At 35.2% G+C, this 21,458-nt stretch overlaps 1 protein-coding gene across 1 annotated transcript in view; it reads left to right on the top strand.

The window, feature by feature from the left end:
* LRP1B (LDL receptor related protein 1B) overlaps nt 1-21,458 on the top strand; it is a 2,715,774-nt gene that overhangs the window by 2,381,264 nt on the left and 313,052 nt on the right. The window contains exons 64-66 of the mRNA XM_053698264.1: nt 3,001-3,094; nt 14,245-14,361; nt 14,471-14,590. Of these exons, the coding sequence (XP_053554239.1) occupies nt 3,001-3,094; nt 14,245-14,361; nt 14,471-14,590 (331 nt within the window). The remainder of the gene's footprint in view (nt 1-3,000; nt 3,095-14,244; nt 14,362-14,470; nt 14,591-21,458) is intronic.

Here is a 21,458-nt window from a genome sequence, read left to right as displayed (position 1 = left end):
CTGCAAACTGCCCCCTTATTTCAGTTCTTTGATAGACTTGCATTTTTAGCCAATCAGTGCTGACTCCTAGGAGCTTCATGTGCCAGAGCTCAATGTTACCTATATGAAACCACTTAACTAACACCCTCTAGTGGTGAAAAACTGTCAAAATGCTTTCAGATTAGAGGCGGCCTTCAAGGTCTAAGAAATTAGCATATGAACCTCCTAGGTTTAGCTTTCAACTAAGAATACCAAGAGAACAAAGCAAAATTGGTAATAAAAGTAAATTGGAAAGTTGTTTAAAATTACATGCCCTATTTAAATCATCAACGTTTATTTTTTACTTGACTGTCCATTTAAAGCATACTGCTTAAAAATGATCAGGCCTATTTAATGTAAGAAATTCCTTCTCTCAGTCATATTGTATTGTATAAGTGCAGATTAGTACATTCTAGACAAGGCTTTTGGCGTAGTCTTTTTCATAATAAGGGGGCATTCATGTATCCTTTTACTGGTGTTTAATAGGCCACACCCTATTGAAGTGGGAATAAAATTAAGATCAACCCCTAACCAGCCCAGGGTCAGCTCCAAGGGAGGGCATGGACGGGCAATGCCCGCTCAAATGGAATGCTGTGCCCCCTCAAAAAATATTGATATTATCATACGCTTTTCTTTAACAAATAGCCGAGCCGATTGCGCAAGGGGCCCCACTCTTTTCATCTTGATGAAAAATAACTTATATTTTAGAAAGAGGCTGTCAGGGAATTAGAGAATTTAGCTATGGAAACTTTTATTATTGTGTATTCTTTTCTTGGGATCATTTTTCTGGGTTCCTTTATTAAATTAGTGTTATTGAACAACCTTGGGATTATACTATTTTAGGAATATTCTAGAGTTAGAGTTGCTCTGCACAATTGGGACTGGATGTTTATGTATTATTGGTATTTTCTTGGATGCTTGTTTAATATATTTTTTACATTGTAGATATTTGTGGATTTCATAACTACAGTATTTATCCTTCAATACAATTATTTGCAAAAGAGGACGACACTCATTGGTTTTAATGTTTTTATTAAATTTCATGCAAATAACACCCTAGTCTTAAGTGGAAAATGTTGTCACTGATCCTCATGCCACAAAAGATGCCATTTATAGAAAATATTAGTTTCTAAAAAAAAAATCCTGTTTTTTGCTACCATCTGGGTGCATCTGTTTGTAAATTAGTGATTAGCAAAAAAACTTGTGTTTCAACCAAAAATCTACAATAATCTCATATTTTAAATATAAACACATAAGCAATCTCTTTTTTTCCTCAATTTGCTCAATTTAATTGTTTGGAATTTCCATAACCCTGCTTTTAGAGCAGACATTGGTGTTATGTATAGTAAGTATTAAATATTTTAAAAGATCTAACAACCCTCAGAAACTGGTGAAAATATAATGTTACACCTTATTTGCCTTTATCACCAAAATATGTTGTTATTGAATATTTCTGTTCTGAAGACAACTTTTATAGCCTGGGTAAATTGAAAAATCTAGACATCAAAATTCTTGTTGACCTATGAGCCAAAAATGCTTATAGATGTGTAGACATTAGATAGAAGCAAATGTTTGTAATGCATCACTCTAGTAGCTTAATTGATTCTTTGTACCCCTTGTACTAAACTGAAGCTGGACAAGGTACCCACCTAAGGGTTTCTCTGGTCACCTTTGCCGTGAACAGGCAGTGGACACTTTATGTCTGCTACTGGGAGGGACCATTGGACAAGCGCTTGCCTGTGCAACACCACCTGTCAACTACCCTAGCGTGTTTGTGTGTTTTATCTTGACCAACTTATAGGTGTTGATAGAGTAGGAAAAAATAGTTGGATGACTGCCCCACAAGGGCTTAAAAGCAGCATCCACTGCTTTATACATTGAACACTGTATTTAGTTATTTATTTTATTTTTTGGTGGATAATTCAAGAATGTATTCAGATGCAAATTTTGACTAAAAATAAAAAAATCTCTATTCATTCTATGTTTTATTTATTAATTAATTGTTAACTCATTCAGTTACATAACTGACCTTAGTAAAATAAATCCTAGTCATATTTTAATAAACATACTTTTTTGAGCCATACAATATCTTAATTTTATAATTAATATAGAATATTGGTTAGTCAATAATAGCATAACCAATTAGTCACCATTGACATTTTTAACAAATAGCTCTGTCACATAACTTGAATATTTAAAACAAATCTCTACAAATATTCAAAATGCCCAGCTCACTGTCAAAAGAGGTTAATCCTTATTTCAGCATAAAAGTGCTAATTCAAAAGAACAAATCTCCCATTAGACTATATCACATTATATATAGGGAATAAACTCCAATTAGTATTCCATATCGCTTTAGCCTCTTCCAAATATGAATAGTTAGATTAGTTTTTATTTATTTTTTTATGGCAGAAACAAAAACAAAAAAAGTAGGACTTCTTGAAGATTAAATCCTTGAATATCAAGCATTAGAAATATAGGTCACCAAATTTCATTAAAACTACAGAACTTCATACCTATCTTGCAAGGATTTACATAAGTAATGGGATTGGTTAAGTTACCGGATTTTGCATGACTTTGATTTGGGTTGCTTAACAGATTGTTTTTGTTGTTCTGACACATTCTTCTAGACAAGCAGTGAAATCCACAAAATTGCTTTCCAAAGCTAATAACAGTTTCAGCTAACTATAGAATCTCTGTCACATTTAAAATCACAGTGAAATGTTATGTAAAAGGAAACTTCAAAGGAATTGAATTTTTTCAAACATTAAAATAAATGCTTAAATATGTATGATGTGTTCAATGTTCTCATAAACAGAATAAAGTATACTGAAAATGTCTTGTATGACAGACCTTCAATACGATAATTTATTTCCCATGGATAATGGTCAGTCACCTTCTGTATATTTCTTAAATAAACTGTTTTGTAAATGTATGTGATAACACAAGGTTTAAAATTGTATTTTTATCTCTTATGCTCAGTTTCGCTGCAATACAGATAAGTGCATTCCCTTTTGGTGGAAATGTGACACTGTTGATGACTGTGGTGATGGATCAGATGAGCCACCTGAATGTCGTAAGTATCACTTTAGATTTAAATGTCACTTTTTCTAAAGTTATATTTTCAAGGCACTCTCAAAGAGATTGTTCATGCTAACAAATTATCCTCATAAGACTATAGGAGACCATATGTGATCAGTTTAAAGAGTTATTAAACTCATAATGAAATGCCACATAACAGTTTTTAATTAAAAAGAGTAAAAAAATCAATGCAGTGTGCAATCATCATTTATTATGCATGTTTTATGCTTCTATTTTGCTTCTACAGATTATGATTTTTTTTTTTTTTTTCATTCCCTCCAGTGAAGATGAAGTACATACTGATGTCCCTGGCTCAGATATATATATATATATATATATATATATATATATATATATATATATATAGTGCATGTTCCTGTCCTTAACACCACTATATACTGCACAATTATTATTATCCAAATCAGTGCAGGATTATTTTTAAATTCAGCTTCTGATTGGTCACATCAAAGACAGGAAAACATTCTTATTTGGTTTTCAAGGCTATAAAAGCTCTGAAATAGCAAAACTGAAACATGATTTTCTAAGTATTATACAAAAAGTGGCAAATTGTTGATATATGTTATCTATATGTAGAAGACTACTTCTGTACCCCTTAAAAGATTAATATACAGGGCTACATTATAGTTTGAGAGCAAAAATACAAGTATGGAGCATTAGCCTGCACAGTCCATACAGCTTGCATTTATTGCTTTGGTATTAGAAGTCTATGTCAATATTTATTGTGCTGACATTAGTATATTGTGCTCTACAGTACTCATGTCAGATATTGCTGATGTATAATTTCCCTCAGATATTAATTTATAAATAAGTGCACACACACACATACACCTTTGACCTCTTTTCAACCCTTTTGTCATATACCTCATCTCCATACCTCTTCCCTAACATCTCAAACTATTTTCTCTTATTGAATGTTTTTATATTTATTACATTTTCATTCCCCTTCCATACCTTTCTATAAAATTTACCATTTTAAGGTATATCTGAATGCACAATAGAAAGTGATAATAAATAATGTCAGGCTTTCAAAAACAACATATGCAAAATAGGTATTTGGACTAGCTACTTATGCAAGACGTAACCAGTGACTTGTAATACAAACACAATGAGCTTGAGTTATCAGTTGAGCTTGATTTTTAATCTGACCCATAGTATTTGATCATCTCACTTTTCACATTCAATATGACAAAGTATTATTTAGTTGTGTCCAGTTAGGTATTATTTGGCTATTTTAAAGGTGAGAGAGAGGGTGAAAAGCAACTGTCTTAATATGATGCTTCTTATTAAGCTAACCTAATCACAAAGGTTCCAAAGCTTCATCTGCAGCTTCATAAATTGATCTCAATTTCAGTCCATTTAAAAAAAAAAAACTATACCCTATTCACATTGAGCAGTGTTGGGTAACAAGTTTCTAATAAGTTCAATAAAACTTAGCATTTAATAGCCATATTTAAAAACAGCAAACGTTTCAAAGCCTAAATGGCCTCTTAGTCAATGCAAAGACAAAAATCTTACCAGGTAAGATGTTTGTATTTGCATTGACAAAGAAACCAGTTAGGCTTCAAAATGTTTGCTGTTTTTAAATATGGCTATTAAATGCTGTTTTATTACACAAGGCCAATGAGTGCTGACTTTTGTACTATATATATATATATATATATATATATATATTTATTTATTTAAAACCTTTTCCTTCAAAGACAGCACTCACCGGACTTCATTCGGTGTCAAACAGACACTGTTTATATTGTGACGTTTCGGGGTTTCCCCGTTTATCAAACATTTACAGTGAAACAATGCTTACATACCTCTATATATATACCAACATATCCGTAGTAAACAGCTCTGCCAATTAGGAACTTCCCCAGCGTTCCATCTGGGCAACTGCGCATGCGCTATGGATCCCTACAGAAGCCCAAGAAGGCCAACTGCAAAAAATCACACATAAAATCTCAGTTGAAATCAACAGTAGTAAAAAACATACATAAACACAACAGCAATATCCGCATCAGACTTAATAACACTGACTCTCAATAATTTATGATGATTGATCATATATGTAAATCTAAGCATGTTCGTCTAGGCATACTTACTGGCTGATGTTCACTTACTTATGTAACAATTCTAATCTGGCACCACTATATAAGTGCTCAAAAACTCTATTTATGTACATTACTATGCCGAACACATACCCATATGTTACACCTAAGGGCATTATATTTTGCCTACATCCCTTAGAGTAATCATAACTATTATCTATATCAGAATCAACAGTATATTAGATGTAGCTATACCTATGGTGTAAAGTACATTCCCCATTATTAATTACCATTGTGATAATTTCTACCTACCAAATTGGCTATTCCAGAGTATATTCTCCATATAATTGCATTAGAAAATTTAATGTTGGGAGACCATATCACTATAAACCAGCACACGGGCAGAGATTAAAAGAGCACAGACTATGGTGTACCAGTACACCTGGTGAAAACATTAATACTACGTCTTATGCATCTTATACAAAACAATGTAAATCAAAATGGTTAATTAGAGGTGGTGATAGGGCAAAGATGTTGTTGAAAAGGGAGCCCAAGTGGATCTTATTATTGGACACTCTTATCCCCAAGAGACTGAACACCCATTTTGATTTACATTGTTTTACACTGAATGAAGTCCGGTGAGTGCTGTCTTTAAAGGAAAAGGTTACATGCAATTTATGTACTTGCACCCCACCAATGAATTGTTAATTACATGAGTGCTTGGTTCTGGACATTTCTATCTATCTATCTATCTATCTATCTATCCATCTATCTATCAATCTATCTATATATACACACAAGTCCACTATAAGAACCAACACTCATTCTCATTATTCCAGCATCCAGGGTGCACTGTAAACTAATACAGACCTCCAGTAACAGACAGGAACTCTCTGGTTTTGTGAAACACAATTTTCGTTTAATACCAGTGACGATTCAGATTTAACTCAAAGGTCTGAGGAAGGGGTTAAATGCAAAACGTCACTGGTATTAAACGAAAATTGTGTTTGACAAAACCGGAGAGTGCCTTGTCTGTTACTGGAGGTCTATATATATGAATAATATTGGAATGTAAAATATTTACAGTATATACACAGTTAAAAATTAAATATTAAAGATGAATAAGTATGGCATATATATTTATTTATGGTAGACCCTTTTTTGTTAACCACCTTATACCTTATTGCTTTTATCTTTGAGCACTTATAACTTAAAAAAACAAATATATTTTTTTTATCAGATAGTGGTTATATAATTGTAATTTTACTTTTAAATGTATTTGTTTTGTTTTATGCAACTTTTTATAACTCACTACCAGTAAGTTCCTCAGTCGCACTAATACCCGACGAGCACAAATCACAATTTACTTTCAACTTGCAATATGAGCAATATTTCAGAAGCGAGCAAAAACCAAAGAAATAGAATGGGCCAGATTACAAGTTTGTGTGCAATTGATAAGGGGTTTATCACCAGAATTTGCACTTGTTGGGCTTATCGCTCATATTATTAGTTGAAAGTAAATGTAATTGCTTGAGCGCAGTTGCAATTTACACTAGAATGATTACGGCATCTTTAGAGCTCTGGTTAACTGTTTAACAAAACTAAAATGTTTCAGAAAAAAAATACATTACAAAGTACAGTTTCATTCATAATAACACTAGCTAATTACATTTCTTAAAAAATAAATAAAAAAATACACACAAAAGTTATAAAGGCTCAAAGATAGAAGGCAGGCTAATGGCTTTAACATTGAGATACATTCATATGCAGGTCTAAACATTGATATGTATGTATATTTATATGTCTATATATGTATACATAAGTTTTTATGTATTTATATGTGTATGTATGTATTTGCAGACATATATACACATATAAATGCATAAACACATATGTACACATATATAGACATAAATAGAAGTGCATTGGAGCCCTTTGCAGTTAAGTAGATGAAAACATGTAAAAACATATTTATGCAATATTTATATTCAAAAACGGCTTTAAATATGTATTTGCTGTAAATATTTCACTTTCCAATGTTCTGCACATAGAATAATATTTTTTACGTATTTATAAAAGATATTCCTATATATACCTTTATATAATCATGTATATCTATATATAGGTTTAGATATATTTGGTATCAAAATTCCATCATATATATATATAGAAATATTTATTCATTAATAAATAGAATATATTTCCTATGTGAAGAACATTGGATTGTGAAATATTCATATTTTCATGTCGGGTTAGTGCAATCGGGATTTTCTCTCTATTGAATTCTTTGGGGGAATACTTGAGTGTGCGTGATATTCTACATTTTGGTTTTTGCACTTGTCAGATTAGCGTGCAAGCAAAAACAGTTTACTTTTAACTCATAATACTAGAGCAAACCGAAAAGCACAAAAAGCTTACTTACACTTTACACAGAGGAGTGTGGGATAGTAGAACTTGATCTACGTCATCTGACGTGTTTCACGCCACTGTGACGCTTTCTCAAAGACAGTGTGGAGGATGTTGGCCACCTGCAGCCTTTAAGGCATAAAATAGACACGCCTTTTTACATTTGGTAGCCAATCACCTATAGGCTTTAGAAACCGGTCTCCACCACACTGTATTACGTAGATTAACACTCACAACAAAAAAACATAATATAAAAATAACAGTTTAAGAACAAGAATAGCAACATAATATATATATATATATATATATATATATATATATATATATATATACACTGTGTGCAGAATTATTAGGCAAATGAGTATTTTGACCACATCATCCTCTTTATGCATGTTGTCTTACTCCAAGCTGTATAGGCTCGAAAGCCTACTACCAATTAAGCATATTAGGTGATGTGCATCTCTGTAATGAGAAGGGGTGTGGTCTAATGACATCAACACCCTATATCAGGTGTGCATAATTATTAGGCAACTTCCTTTCCTTTGGCAAAATGGGTCAAAAGAAGGACTTGACAGGCTCAGAAAAGTAAAAAATAGTGAGATATCTTGCAGAGGGATGCAGCACTCTTAAAATTGCAAAGCTTCTGAAGCGTGATCATCGAAAAATCAAGCGTTTCATTCAAAATAGTCAACAGGGTCGCAAGAAGCGTGTGGAAAAACCAAGGCGCAAAATAACTGCCCATGAACTGAGAAAAGTCAAGCGTGCAGCTGCCAAGATGCCACTTGCCACCAGTTTGGCCATATTTCAGAGCTGCAACATCACTGGAGTGCCCAAAAGCACAAGGTGTGCAATACTCAGAGACATGGCCAAGGTAAGAAAGGCTGAAAGACGACCACCACTGAACAAGACACACAAGCTGAAACGTCAAGACTGGGCCAAGAAATATCTCAAGACTGATTTTTCTAAGGTTTTATGGACTGATGAAATGAGAGTCTTGATGGGCCAGATGGATGGGCCCGTGGCTGGATTGGTAAAGGGCAGAGAGCTCCAGTCCGACTCAGACACCAGCAAGGTGGAGGTGGAGTACTGGTTTGGGCTGGTATCATCAAAGATGAGCTTGTGGGGCCTTTTCGGGTTGAGGATGGAGTCAAGCTCAACTCCCAGTCCTACTGCCAGTTTCTGGAAGACACCTTCTTCAAGCAGTGGTACAGGAAGAAGTCTGCATCCTTCAAGAAAAACATGATTTTCATGCAGGACAATGCTCCATCACACGCGTCCAAGTACTCCACAGCGTGACTGGCAAGAAAGGGTATAAAAGAAGAAAATCTAATAACATGGCCTCCTTGTTCACCTGATCTGAACCCCATTGAGAACCTGTGGTCCATCATCAAATGTGAGATTTACAAGGAGGGAAAACAGTACACCTCTCTGAACAGTGTCTGGGAGGCTGTGGTTGCTGCTGCACGCAATGTTGATGGTGAACAGATCAAAACACTGACAGAATCCATGGATGGCAGGCTTTTGAGTGTCCTTGCAAAGAAAGGTGGCTATATTGGTCACTGATTTGTTTTTGTTTTGTTTTTGAATGTCAGAAATGTATATTTGTGAATGTTGAGATGTTATATTGGTTTCACTGGTAAAAATAAATAATTGAAATGGGTATATATTTGTTTATTGTTAAGTTGCCTAATAATTATGCACAGTAATAGTCACCTGCACACACAGATATCCCCCTAAAATAGCTATAACTAAAAACAAACTAAAAACTACTTCCAAAAATATTCAGCTTTGATATTAATGAGTTGTTTGGGTTCATTGAGAACATGGTTGTTGTTCAATAATAAAATTAATCCTCAAAAATACAACTTGCCTAATAATTCTGCACTCCCTGTATATATATATATATATATATATATATATATATATATATATATATATATATATATATATATATATATATATATATATATATATATATATATAAATATATATATATATATATATATATATAAATATATATATATATATAAATATAAATATATATATATATATATATATATATATATATATATATATTTGTTGGATCACAAAAAGTATTCATATTAAAGATTTGGCAGAAAAAAAGCAATACTGGCAAGGAGCCATGTCAATTCAAACAAATTGTCAAAATAGTCAAATATAACCTAGACATCTTGAGGTTAGATTCCAAAATTAATACTATTCTGGAGAGAGGTTGCAAATTTGTATCTAGAAGAGCCCCCACTATAGGTTCACAAGTGGTTATTTATGTGTATAAATTCAATCAGAGTAGTAGGGAAACTTTTCTATACTAAAAAGACTTTTTTAAGCGTGGCAGACATCCATGTATGGCATCCGACCATGTAGTCCCAGGTAGGGATTTCAGTTCCACTGTAGAAGGTAAAGGGTTTGATATAAATTTGTCGCCAGTTGCGCATGCATCCTCAAAGGAATGTTGGCTGCATGAGGCAGCCAAAAAAATGTTGGCTGTGCGCGCAGCCAAAAGAATCCACCTAGATGCAGGTGGATTCTTTCACCACCCTGCCATTTTCAGAATCCACCTGGATGCAGCGTAGGCAAACTTGAAGCCTTAAAAAACAAAAACACACAACTGCTCACACGAAATAACTAAAAAACACGTAACCGACCACAAAAAATAAAAATAAAAACAAAAACACGTAACCGCCCGCATGAAGTTTAACAAAAAAAAACTAACCTCCCGCACAAAGTATTAACAAACACCTAAACCGTCAACCCCCACATTGAAAACAATAAAGTCATTAACCCCATAATCCGCAAATAACAGAATTAAAATATTAACCCCTTAACCAGCAACCACCCACATCACAATAAACCTAATTAACCTATTAACCTCTAAACCGCAAAACCCTCAAATCACAAAAAACCTGTTTAACCTATTAACTCTTAAACCGCCAACCCCCCCACATCACAATAACCCTAATTAATCTATTAAACCCTAAACCCCCACATCACAATAACCCTAATTAACCTATTAACCCCTAAAATGCCAAACCCCCACATTGCAATAACCCTAATTAATATACTAACCCCTATACTCCCAACTCCCCACAACACAAATAACTAATTTAATTACTAAGCCCCCTAACCTAACACCCCCTAAATTAACCCCAAATTACTACTAAATTACAATTAAAATAAAAAAAACCCCTTTAAATTACAAAAAATAAAAAAGTCTAACATTACAGAAAAAAAAATAAACAAAATTATCAAAAATAAAAAAATGTATACCTTATCCCTATGAAAATAAAAAAGCTCCCCCCAAATAAAACACTCCCTAATCTAAACTACCAATAGCCCTTAAAAGGGACTTTTGTAGGGCATTGCCCTAAGTTAAACAGCTCTTTTACCTCTAAAAAAAACTAAGTCCCCCCTAAGAGTAAAAACCCCACACCCACCAAACCCTCTCAAAGTAAAAAAAACTAAACTACCCCATGCCCATAAAGGGGCATTAACCTATTAACCCATAAATAGGCATTGCCCTTAAAAGGGCATTCAGCTCTTTTACTGCCCTTAAAAGGGCAATCAGCTCTTTTTCAAGCCAAAAAACACTAATCTAAAAAAACACCCCAAAAATTATAATAAAAATGCCTAAACCTAAGACTCAAATAGGTACTCACTGTTCCTAAGGTCTGGCGGAGAAGGTCTTCTTCCAGATGTATCCATCATCTTCTATCTTCATCCGGAGTGAAGGCAGCATGGGGCAGAGGTGGTAGCTGTCTTCCCGATGCCTGGATCCTCAACGGCGGCATGCGATCGTTTATCTCACACTGAAGATTGAATGCAAGGTACCCCATATTTATTGGGGTACCTTGCATTCCTATTGGCTGAAATTTTAAAATCAGCCAATAGGATGAGAGCTACTGAAATCTTATTAACTGATTTGAACAGCCAATAGGATTTCAGTAGCTCTGATCCTATTGACTGATTTAACAATTTCAGCCAATAGGAATGCAAGGTACCAGAAATTGATTGTGGTACCTTGCATTCAATCTTCAGTGTACCACGGACATCGGATGAAGAGAAGCCTCCATGCCACTGAGGAACACTGCCACCTCTGAGGACCACCGCAGTTAATGACCGCCGCTGAGGATCCAGGCATCGGGAACACAGCTCCGCACGTCTTCTCCATGCCGCCTTCACTCTGGATGAAGATAGGAGATGATGGATCCGTCTGGAAGAAGACCTTCTCCGCCAGACTTCAGGAACAGTGAATACCTATTTGGGGCTTAGGTTTAGGCTTTTTTAATAAAATTTTTGAGGTGTCTTTTTTAGATTAGGATTTTTTGGGGGCTTGAAAACGAGCTCATTGCCCTTTTAAGGGCAGTAAAAGAGCTGAATGCCCTTTTAAGGGCAATGACCATACAAATGTCCCTTTAAGGGCAATGGGTAGTTTAGTTTTTTTTATTTTGGGGGGTTTGGTGGGTGGGGGTTTTTTACTGTTAGGTGGGACTTATTATTTTTAGAGGTAAAAGAGCTGTTTAACTTAGGGCAATGCCCTACAAAAGCCCCTTTTAAGGGCCATTGGTAGTTTAGTATGATTAGGGGGTGTTTTTATTTTGGGGTGGATTTTTTATTTTTATAAGGGTATTACTTTAGGTTTAAATTTTTTATTTTGGATAACTTTGTTTATTTTGTTCTGTAATTTTACTTTTTTTATTTTTTGTAACATTAGCTTGGGGGTTTGTATTTTTTAAACATAGACTGCCCTCTGTGCAGGCTTATCGCCTAGTACACTAATAATATTTGTAAAACCATTCACATAAATCCATATGACAAAAAAACAAGTATTCATATTTTTTTGTTATTAATAAAAAAAAATTAAAGCACCATTTAATTAGAAGCAAGTTATTCCATCGGTTAACTCTTTTTTCAGATTCCTAAATAGAATATCTCCTGGCAGATTACACAATCCTACATTTGCATGATACTATTTTACCTGAACTAATTAGCGCCTATAAGTTCTATGACTTTTTTTTTTTTTTTAAAAATGCAAAAATCAAGTTGAAGAGCCTACTGATTCCCACTTACACATCCTTGCTCACAAGGAACTGAAAAACACAATTAGACATGAATTTGCACTTCAAACGATAAATACAAATCTGCATATTTTACCATGCACTTTTATATGAACCTTCATAAACACCTTTTAATCTAGCAACTGTCAAATACTTGCTGGAAGAACAAGCAGCCTGTCTTGCAGTTGAAAGGCTTATCCGCTTGTATCATTAAAGAATGCTGCCCTTCCAAAGTCTAAGAAAGGCTCTTATTCTATTAACTGTGACATTTTTATCTAGGTATATTCACTCTAAAATCCCCATTGAAGACAGAAGTCTTTTATAGAAACAAAAGAATGTGATAGGTTTTCACAGATAATAGAAACAAATGTTAATGTAACAAGTTCATGATATTTTTTTTACAATAAATTATAAATTGCCTTGATGATAATTATATAGCTAGCTGATAACTTTTACTATATAAGCATTTTGGCATTGTAACAAACATAGGAACAGAAATAGAGCTAATTTATTTATTACCATACTATTAGAGTCCCATTTTCTCTGGTAACCAAAGGATTAAAGGAATAGAGAAGCCAAATAATAATAATGGGCAGGAGCTTCTACCTTTTTATGGTTACTAAAATTGTACTTTGTAAATATTATTTTGATCACTAACAATATACTATAGAGTTATGGAATATGTTGACTCTTTAGATAAACACACATAAATAATGCTAATATATGCAGTATTTAAAGGGACACTAAAGTTAAAATTAAACTTACATGATCTAGAAAGTGTATTTTTTTAAATATATGCACACTTTCTGAATGACTACCACTGTGACTGTGCAATAGTTCACAGCATACACAACGTATACGTCTGTGAGACTGTGATTGGGTGATGGCTTTACATGATACAGAGGGTGAAGTTATGGAAAAAAATGAAATGTATCAGAAAAAAATCTACATAATAGCCAGTGAGGAACAACATGCACAGTAGCTTCATTATAAAGATTAGCAACTTAAACTTAAAGGGATATGAAACCCCAAAATTTTTCTTTCGTTTTTTCAGATAGAGCATGCAATTTTAAGCATCTTTCTATTTTACTCCTTCATTCTCTTGATATCTTCATTTGAAAAGCACCTGGGTAGCGGTTGCTTATTGGTGGCTAAATGTAGCCACCATTCAGCAAGTGCTACCCAGGGTGCTGAACCAAAAATGGGACATCTCCTAAGCTTACATTCCTGCTTTTCAAATAAAGATACCAAGAGAACAAAGAAAAAGAATAGGAGTAAATTAGAAAGTTGCTTAAAATTGCATGCTCTATCTGAATCATGAAAGAAAAAAAATTGGATTTCATATCCCTTTAACCTTTCTTCTCAAGAAATAACACATATTTTAACATATTTCAATAATGCTATTTTATGTGCAATAGAAATTTTGTAAATTTTACATCATCTTAATACTATTATATTTTTTTTATGTGGCACATTTACAGTCTGACTATGGTTATTATTATTACTGTGTTTTTAAAACCTCTCAACCTTTAAGTATATTGCATATGATTGTTGAATAAAATATGCCAGTTTTCATACTTTACAATCCTTTATAATTTTTAAAGCGGAATTCAAGTGCCAGCCAGGGCGATTCCAATGTGGAAGTGGACTCTGTACTCTTCCTGCCTTTATCTGTGATGGAGAAAATGACTGCGGTGACAATTCTGATGAACTAAACTGTGGTAAGCTACTATACATCAGCAGCAAGCAATGTGGATACATTAGCTACTGGTACTGACTGATTTAAATTCAAAGAATAAAGTTAATGATGATTTGCTGATTGCTTTCTAGACACATATGTCTGCCTGTCGGGTCAGTTCAAATGCACCAAGAAGCAGAAATGCATTCCAATAAATCTTCGATGCAATGGGCATGATGACTGTGGAGATGCAGAAGATGAGATTGATTGCCGTAAGTTAACTACTATTATTATGCAAATGTATTAGACAATAAAGGAGATAAAGTAACTAAATAAGGAGACTAGCTTTTTTATAATAGAATTCAAGGCTATGAGTTAATAAATCAGCAGCTATCTATTTTACTAACATTCATAAAAGTCATGATTCAAAATATTTTTTTTTCAAGAAATTTGCTTTTTATTTTGACTTGGATACATATTTATGAATTTCAATAGTGAATAAAATAAGATAAGCTCAAAACTCATTGTGAAAGGTTGTCTTTTTTTATATTTTTTATAGTAAAATGAATGTATTGTTTCAAAATTTAAATTGCAAATTTAAATAAAATAAGAGAACTCCCAAAATAGTATTATACAATAAATCTTTATTCATAACGGACTTTACAACATTCATGAATAAATAACTGCACCTTGATAAAAATAAAGAAAAACATAATTTATGTAAGAACTTACCTGATAAATTCATTTCTTTCATATTAGCAAGAGTCCATGAGCTAGTGACGTATGGGATATACATTCCTACCAGGAGGGGCAAAGTTTCCCAAACCTCAAAATGCCTATAAATACACCCCTCACCACACCCACAATTCAGTTTTAACGAATAGCCAAGAAGTGGGGTGATAAAAAAGTGCGAAAGCATATAAAATAAGGAATTGGAATAATTGTGCTTTATACAAAAAAATTATAACCACCACAAAAAAGGGCGGGCCTCATGGACTCTTGCTAATATGAAAGAAATGAATTTATCAGGTAAGTTCTTACATAAATTATGTTTTCTTTCATGTAATTAGCAAGAGTCCATGAGCTAGTGACGTATGGGATAATGACTACCCAAGAAGTGGATCTTTCCACACAAGAGTCACTAGAGAGGGAGGGATAAAATAAAGACAGCCAATTCCTGCTGAAAATAATCCACACCCAAAATAAAGTTTAACGAAAAAACATAAGCAGAAGATTCAAACTGAAACCGCTGCCTGAAGTACTTTTCTACCAAAAACTGCTTCAGAAGAAGAAAATACATCAAAATGGTAGAATTTAGTAAAAGTATGCAAAGAGGACCAAGTCGCTGCTTTGCAGATCTGGTCAACCGAAGCTTCATTCCTAAACGCCCAGGAAGTAGAAACTGACCTAGTAGAATGAGCTGTAATTCTCTGAGGCGGAGTTTCACCCGACTCAACATAGGCAAGATGAATTAAAGATTTCAACCAAGATGCCAAAGAAATGGCAGAAGCTTTCTGGCCTTTTCTAGAACCGGAAAAGATAACAAATAGACTAGAAGTCTTACGAAAAGATTTCGTAGCTTCAACATAATATTTCAAAGCTCTAACAACATCCAAAGAATGCAACAATTTCTCCTTAGAATTCTTAGGATTAGGACATAATGAAGGAACCACAATTTCTCTACTAATGTTGTTGGAATTCACAACTTTAGGTAAAAATTCAAAAGAAGTTCGCAACACCGCCTTATCCTGATGAAAAATCAGAAAAGGAGACTCACAAGAAAGAGCAGATAATTCAGAAACTCTTCTGGCAGAAGAGATGGCCAAAAGGAACAAAACTTTCCAAGAAAGTAATTTAATGTCCAATGAATGCATAGGTTCAAACGGAGGAGCTTGAAGAGCTCCCAGAACCAAATTCAAACTCCAAGGAGGAGAAATTGACTTAATGACAGGTTTTATATGAACCAAAGCTTGTACAAAACAATGAATATCAGGAAGAATAGCAATCTTTCTGTGAAAAAGAACAGAAAGAGCAGAGATTTGTCCTTTCAAAGAACTTGCAGACAAACCCTTATCTAAACCATCCTGAAGGAACAGTAAAATTCTCGGTATTCTAAAAGAATGCCAGGAAAAATGATGAGAAAGACACCAAGAAATATAAGTCTTCCAGACTCTATAATATATCTCTCTAGATACAGATTTACGAGCCTGTAACATAGTATTAATCACAGAGTCAGAGAAACCTCTTTGACCAAGAATCAAGCGTTCAATCTCCATACCTTTAAATTTAAGGATTTCAGATCCTGATGGAAAAAAGGACCTTGTGACAGAAGGTCTGGTCTTAACGGAAGAGTCCACGGTTGGCAAGAGGCCATCCGGACCAGATCCGCATACCAAAACCTGTGAGGCCATGCCGGAGCTACCAGCAGAACAAACGAGCATTCCTTCAGAATCTTGGAGATTACTCTTGGAAGAAGAACTAGAGGCGGAAAGATATAGGCAGGATGATACTTCCAAGGAAGTGATAATGCATCCACTGCCTCCGCCTGAGGATCCCGGGATCTGGACAGATACCTGGGAAGTTTCTTGTTTAGATGGGACGCCATCAGATCTATTTCTGGAAGTTCCCACATTTGAACAATCTGAAGAAATACCTCTGGGTGAAGAGACCATTCGCCCGGATGCAACGTTTGGCGACTGAGATAATCCGCTTCCCAATTGTCTACACCTGGAATATGAACCGCAGAGATTAGACAGGAGCTGGATTCCGCCCAAACCAAAATTCGAGATACTTCTTTCATAGCCAGAGGACTGTGAGTCCCTCCTTGATGATTGATGTATGCCACAGTTGTGACATTGTCTGTCTGAAAACAAATGAACGATTCTCTCTTCAGAAGAGGCCAAAACTGAAGAGCTCTGAAAATTGCACGGAGTTCCAAAATATTGATCGGTAATCTCACCTCCTGAGATTCCCAAACTCCTTGTGCCGTCAGAGATCCCCACACAGCTCCCCAACCTGTGAGACTTGCATCTGTTGAAATTACAGTCCAGGTCGGAAGCATAAAAGAAGCCCCCTGAATTAAACGATGGTGATCTGTCCACCATGTTAGAGAGTGTCGAACAATCGGTTTTAAAGATATTAATTGAGATATCTTCGTGTGATCCTTGCACCATTGCTTCAGCATACAGAGCTGAAGAGGTCGCATGTGAAAACGAGCAAAGGGGATCGCGTCCGATGCAGCAGTCATAAGACCTAGAATTTCCATGCATAAGGCTACCGAAGGGAATGATTGTGACTGAAGGTTTCGACAAGCTGTAATCAATTTTAAACGTCTCTTGTCTGTTAAAGACAGAGTCATGGACACTGAATCCATCTGAAAACCCAGAAAGGTTACCTTTGTCTGAGGAATCAAATAACTTTTTGGTAAATTGATCCTCCAACCATGATCTTGAAGAAACAACACAAGTCGATTCGTATGAGATTCTGCTAAATGTAAAGACTGAGCAAGTACCAAGATATCGTCCAAATAAGGAAATACCACAATACCCTGTTCTCTGATTACAGACAGTAGGGCACCGAGAACCTTTGTAAAAATTCTTGGAGCTGTAGCTAGGCCAAACGGCAGAGCCACAAACTGGTAATGCTTGTCTAGGAAAGAGAATCTCAGAAACTGATAGTGATCTGGATGAATCGGAATATGCAGATATGCATCCTGTAAATCTATTGTGGACATATAATTCCCTTGCTGAACAAAAGGTAAGATAGTCCTTACAGTTACCATCTTGAACGTTGGTATCCTTACATAACGATTCAATATTTTTAGATCCAGAACTGGTCTGAAGGAATTCTCCTTCTTTGGTACAATGAAGAGATTTGAATAAAACCCCATCCCCTGTTCCGGAACTGGAACTGGCATAATTACTCCAGTCAACTCTAGATCTGAAACACATTTCAGAAATGCTTGAGCTTTTACTGGATTTGCTGGGACACGGGAAAGAAAAAATCTCTTTGCAGGAGGTCTCAACTTGAAACCAATTCTGTACCCTTCTGAAACAATGCTCTGAATCCAAAGATTGTGAACAGAATTGATCCAAATTTCCTTGAAAAAACGTAACCTGCCCCCTACCAGCTGAGCTGGAATGAGGGCCGCACCTTCATGTGGACTTAGAAGCAGGCTTTGCCTTTCTAGCTGGCTTGGATTTATTCCAGACTGGAGATGGTCTCCAAACTGAAACTGCTCCTGAGGATGAAGGATCAGGCTTTTGTTCTTTGTTGAAACGAAAGGAACGAAAACGATTATTAGCCCTGTTTTTACCTTTAGATTTTTTATCCTGTGGTAAAAAAGTTCCTTTCCCACCAGTAACAGTTGAAATAATGGAATCCAACTGAGAACCAAATAATTTGTTACCCTGGAAAGAAATGGAAAGTAAAGTTGATTTAGAAGCCATATCAGCATTCCAAGTTTTAAGCCATAAAGCTCTTCTAGCTAAAATAGCTAGAGACATAAACCTGACATCAACTCTGATAATATCAAAAAATGGCATCACAGATAAAATTATTAGCATGCTGAAGAAGAATAATAATATCATGAGAATCACGATATGTTACTTGTTGCGCTAAAGTTTCCAACCAAAATGTTGAAGCTGCAGCAACATCAGCCAAAGATATAGCAGGTCTAAGAAGATTACCTGAACACAGATAAGCTTTTCTTAGAAAGGACTCCATTTTCCTATCTAGAGGATCCTTAAACGAAGTACCATCTGACGTAGGAATAGTAGTACGTTTAGCAAGGGTAGAAATAGCCCCATCAACTTTAGGGATCTTGTCCCAAAATTCTAATCTGTCAGGCGGCACAGGATATAATTGCTTAAAACGTTTAGAAGGAGTAAATGAATTACCCAAATTATCCCATTCTTTGGAAATTACTGCAGAAATAGCATCAGGGACAGGAAAAACTTCTGGAATAACTACAGGAGTTTTAAAAACCTTATTTAAACGTTTAGATTTAGTATCAAGAGGACCAGAATCCTCTATTTCTAAAGCAATTAGGACTTCTTTAAGCAAAGAACGAATAAATTCCATTTTAAATAAATATGAAGATTTATCAGCATCAACCTCTGAGACAGAATCCTCTGAACCAGAGGAATCATCAGAATCAGAATGATGATGTTCAGTTAAAAATTCATCTGTAGGGAGAGAAGTTTTAAAAGATTTTTTATGTTTACTAGAAGGAGAAATAACAGACATAGCCTTCTTTATGGATTCAGAAACAAAATCTCTTATATTATCAGGAACATTCTGCACCTTAGATGTTGAAGGAACTGCAACAGGCAATGGTACTTTACTAAAGGAAATATTATCTGCTTTAACAAGTTTGTCATGACAATCAATACAAACAACAGCTGGAGAAATAGCTACCAAAAGTTTACAGCAGATACACTTAGCTTTGGTAGATTCAGCACTTGACAGTGATTTTCCTGTAGTATCTTCTGACTCAGATGCAACGTGAGACATCTTGCAATATGTAAGAGAAAAAACAACATATATATAAAGCAAAATTGATCAAATTCCTTAAATGACAGTTTCAGGAATGGGAAAAAATGCCAAAGAACAAGCTTCTAGCAACCAGAAGCAATAAAAAATGAGACTTAAATAATGTGGAGACAAGAGTGACGCCCATATTTTTTCGCGCCAAATAAGACGCCCACATTATTTGGCGCCTAAATGCTTTTTGGCGCCAAAAATGACGCCACATCCGGAACGCCGACATTTTTGGCGCAAAATAACGTCAAAAAAATGACGCAACTTCCGGCGACACGTATGATGCCGGAAACGGAAATAGAATTTTTGCGCCAAAAAAGTCCGCGCCAAGAATGACGCAATAAAATGAAGCATTTTCAGCCCCCGCGAGCCTAACAGCCCACAGGGAAAAAGTCAAATTTAAGGTAAGAAAAAAGTTAAATTAAAATGCATTATCCCAAATATGAAACTGACTGTCTGAAAAATAAGGAAAGTTGAACATTCTGAGTCAAGGCAAATAAATGTTTGAATACATATATTTAGAACTTTATAAACAAAGTGCCCAACCATAGCTAGGAGTGTCACAAAAAATAAGATTTACTTACCCCAGGACACTCATCTACATATAGTAGATAGCCAAACCAGTACTGAAACGAGAATCAGCAGAGGTAATGGTATATATAAGAGTATATCGTCGATCTGAAAAGGGAGGTAAGAGATGAATCTCTACGACCGATAACAGAGAACCTATGAAATAGACCCCTTAGAAGGAGATCACTGCATTCAAATAGGCAATACTCCTCACATCCCTCTGACATTCACTGCACGCTGAGAGGAAAACCGGGCTCCAACTTGCTGCGGAGCGCATATCAACGTAGAATCTAGCACAAACTTACTTCACCACCTCCATCGGAGGCAAAGTTTGTAAAAACTGAATTGTGGGTGTGGTGAGGGGTGTATTTATAGGCATTTTGAGGTTTGGGAAACTTTGCCCCTCCTGGTAGGAATGTATATCCCATACGTCACTAGCTCATGGACTCTTGCTAATTACATGAAAGAAAAAATAAATTAAAACTGCACTCTTCAGTTGCCATTGGAGTCTTAGATCGGAGTAAAACGGTCTCCAAAAAGTGCAAGTTCAAGTCCTAATTAATTAGATAGATCAGTAAGGCTTTTATGTTTTTTTGAAGCTTTCTTATGCGCACTGCAGCAGAAACATTAAACCAAATAGATTAGTTAAAAAAATGTAAGCAACAATTTTAAATTGAAGCTACAAATTCACAATTGGCAGCAATATATTAGCTTAATGGGCTTTATTTATCAAGCTGTGAGAGCCGCTTCAGAACCTAGCATTTCAGGCTCTCATGAGCGAGCCTGAAACTCTCTACCACCCGTGGCAGATTTTAATCATCCTGATCAGATTACTGGCACCCCCTCTCACATGTGATTGGCTGCATGCAATCAGAGGTCAGCATTTCTCAAGCCGTTACTTATGCAATGTTAAATATGGGAAGAAAATGCTGCCCAATCACTGTGAGGCCAGGAGGACAAGGTTCATGATAGCGAACCTCGTATGCCTGGCAGTTGATAAATGGAGCTCAATATCTCAAAAGCACATAT

This window comes from Bombina bombina, chromosome 1, assembly GCF_027579735.1.
Source record: "Bombina bombina isolate aBomBom1 chromosome 1, aBomBom1.pri, whole genome shotgun sequence".
In the NCBI taxonomy this organism is placed as follows: Eukaryota; Metazoa; Chordata; class Amphibia; order Anura; family Bombinatoridae; genus Bombina; species Bombina bombina.
This window is presented reverse-complemented; position numbering and strand designations above follow the sequence as displayed.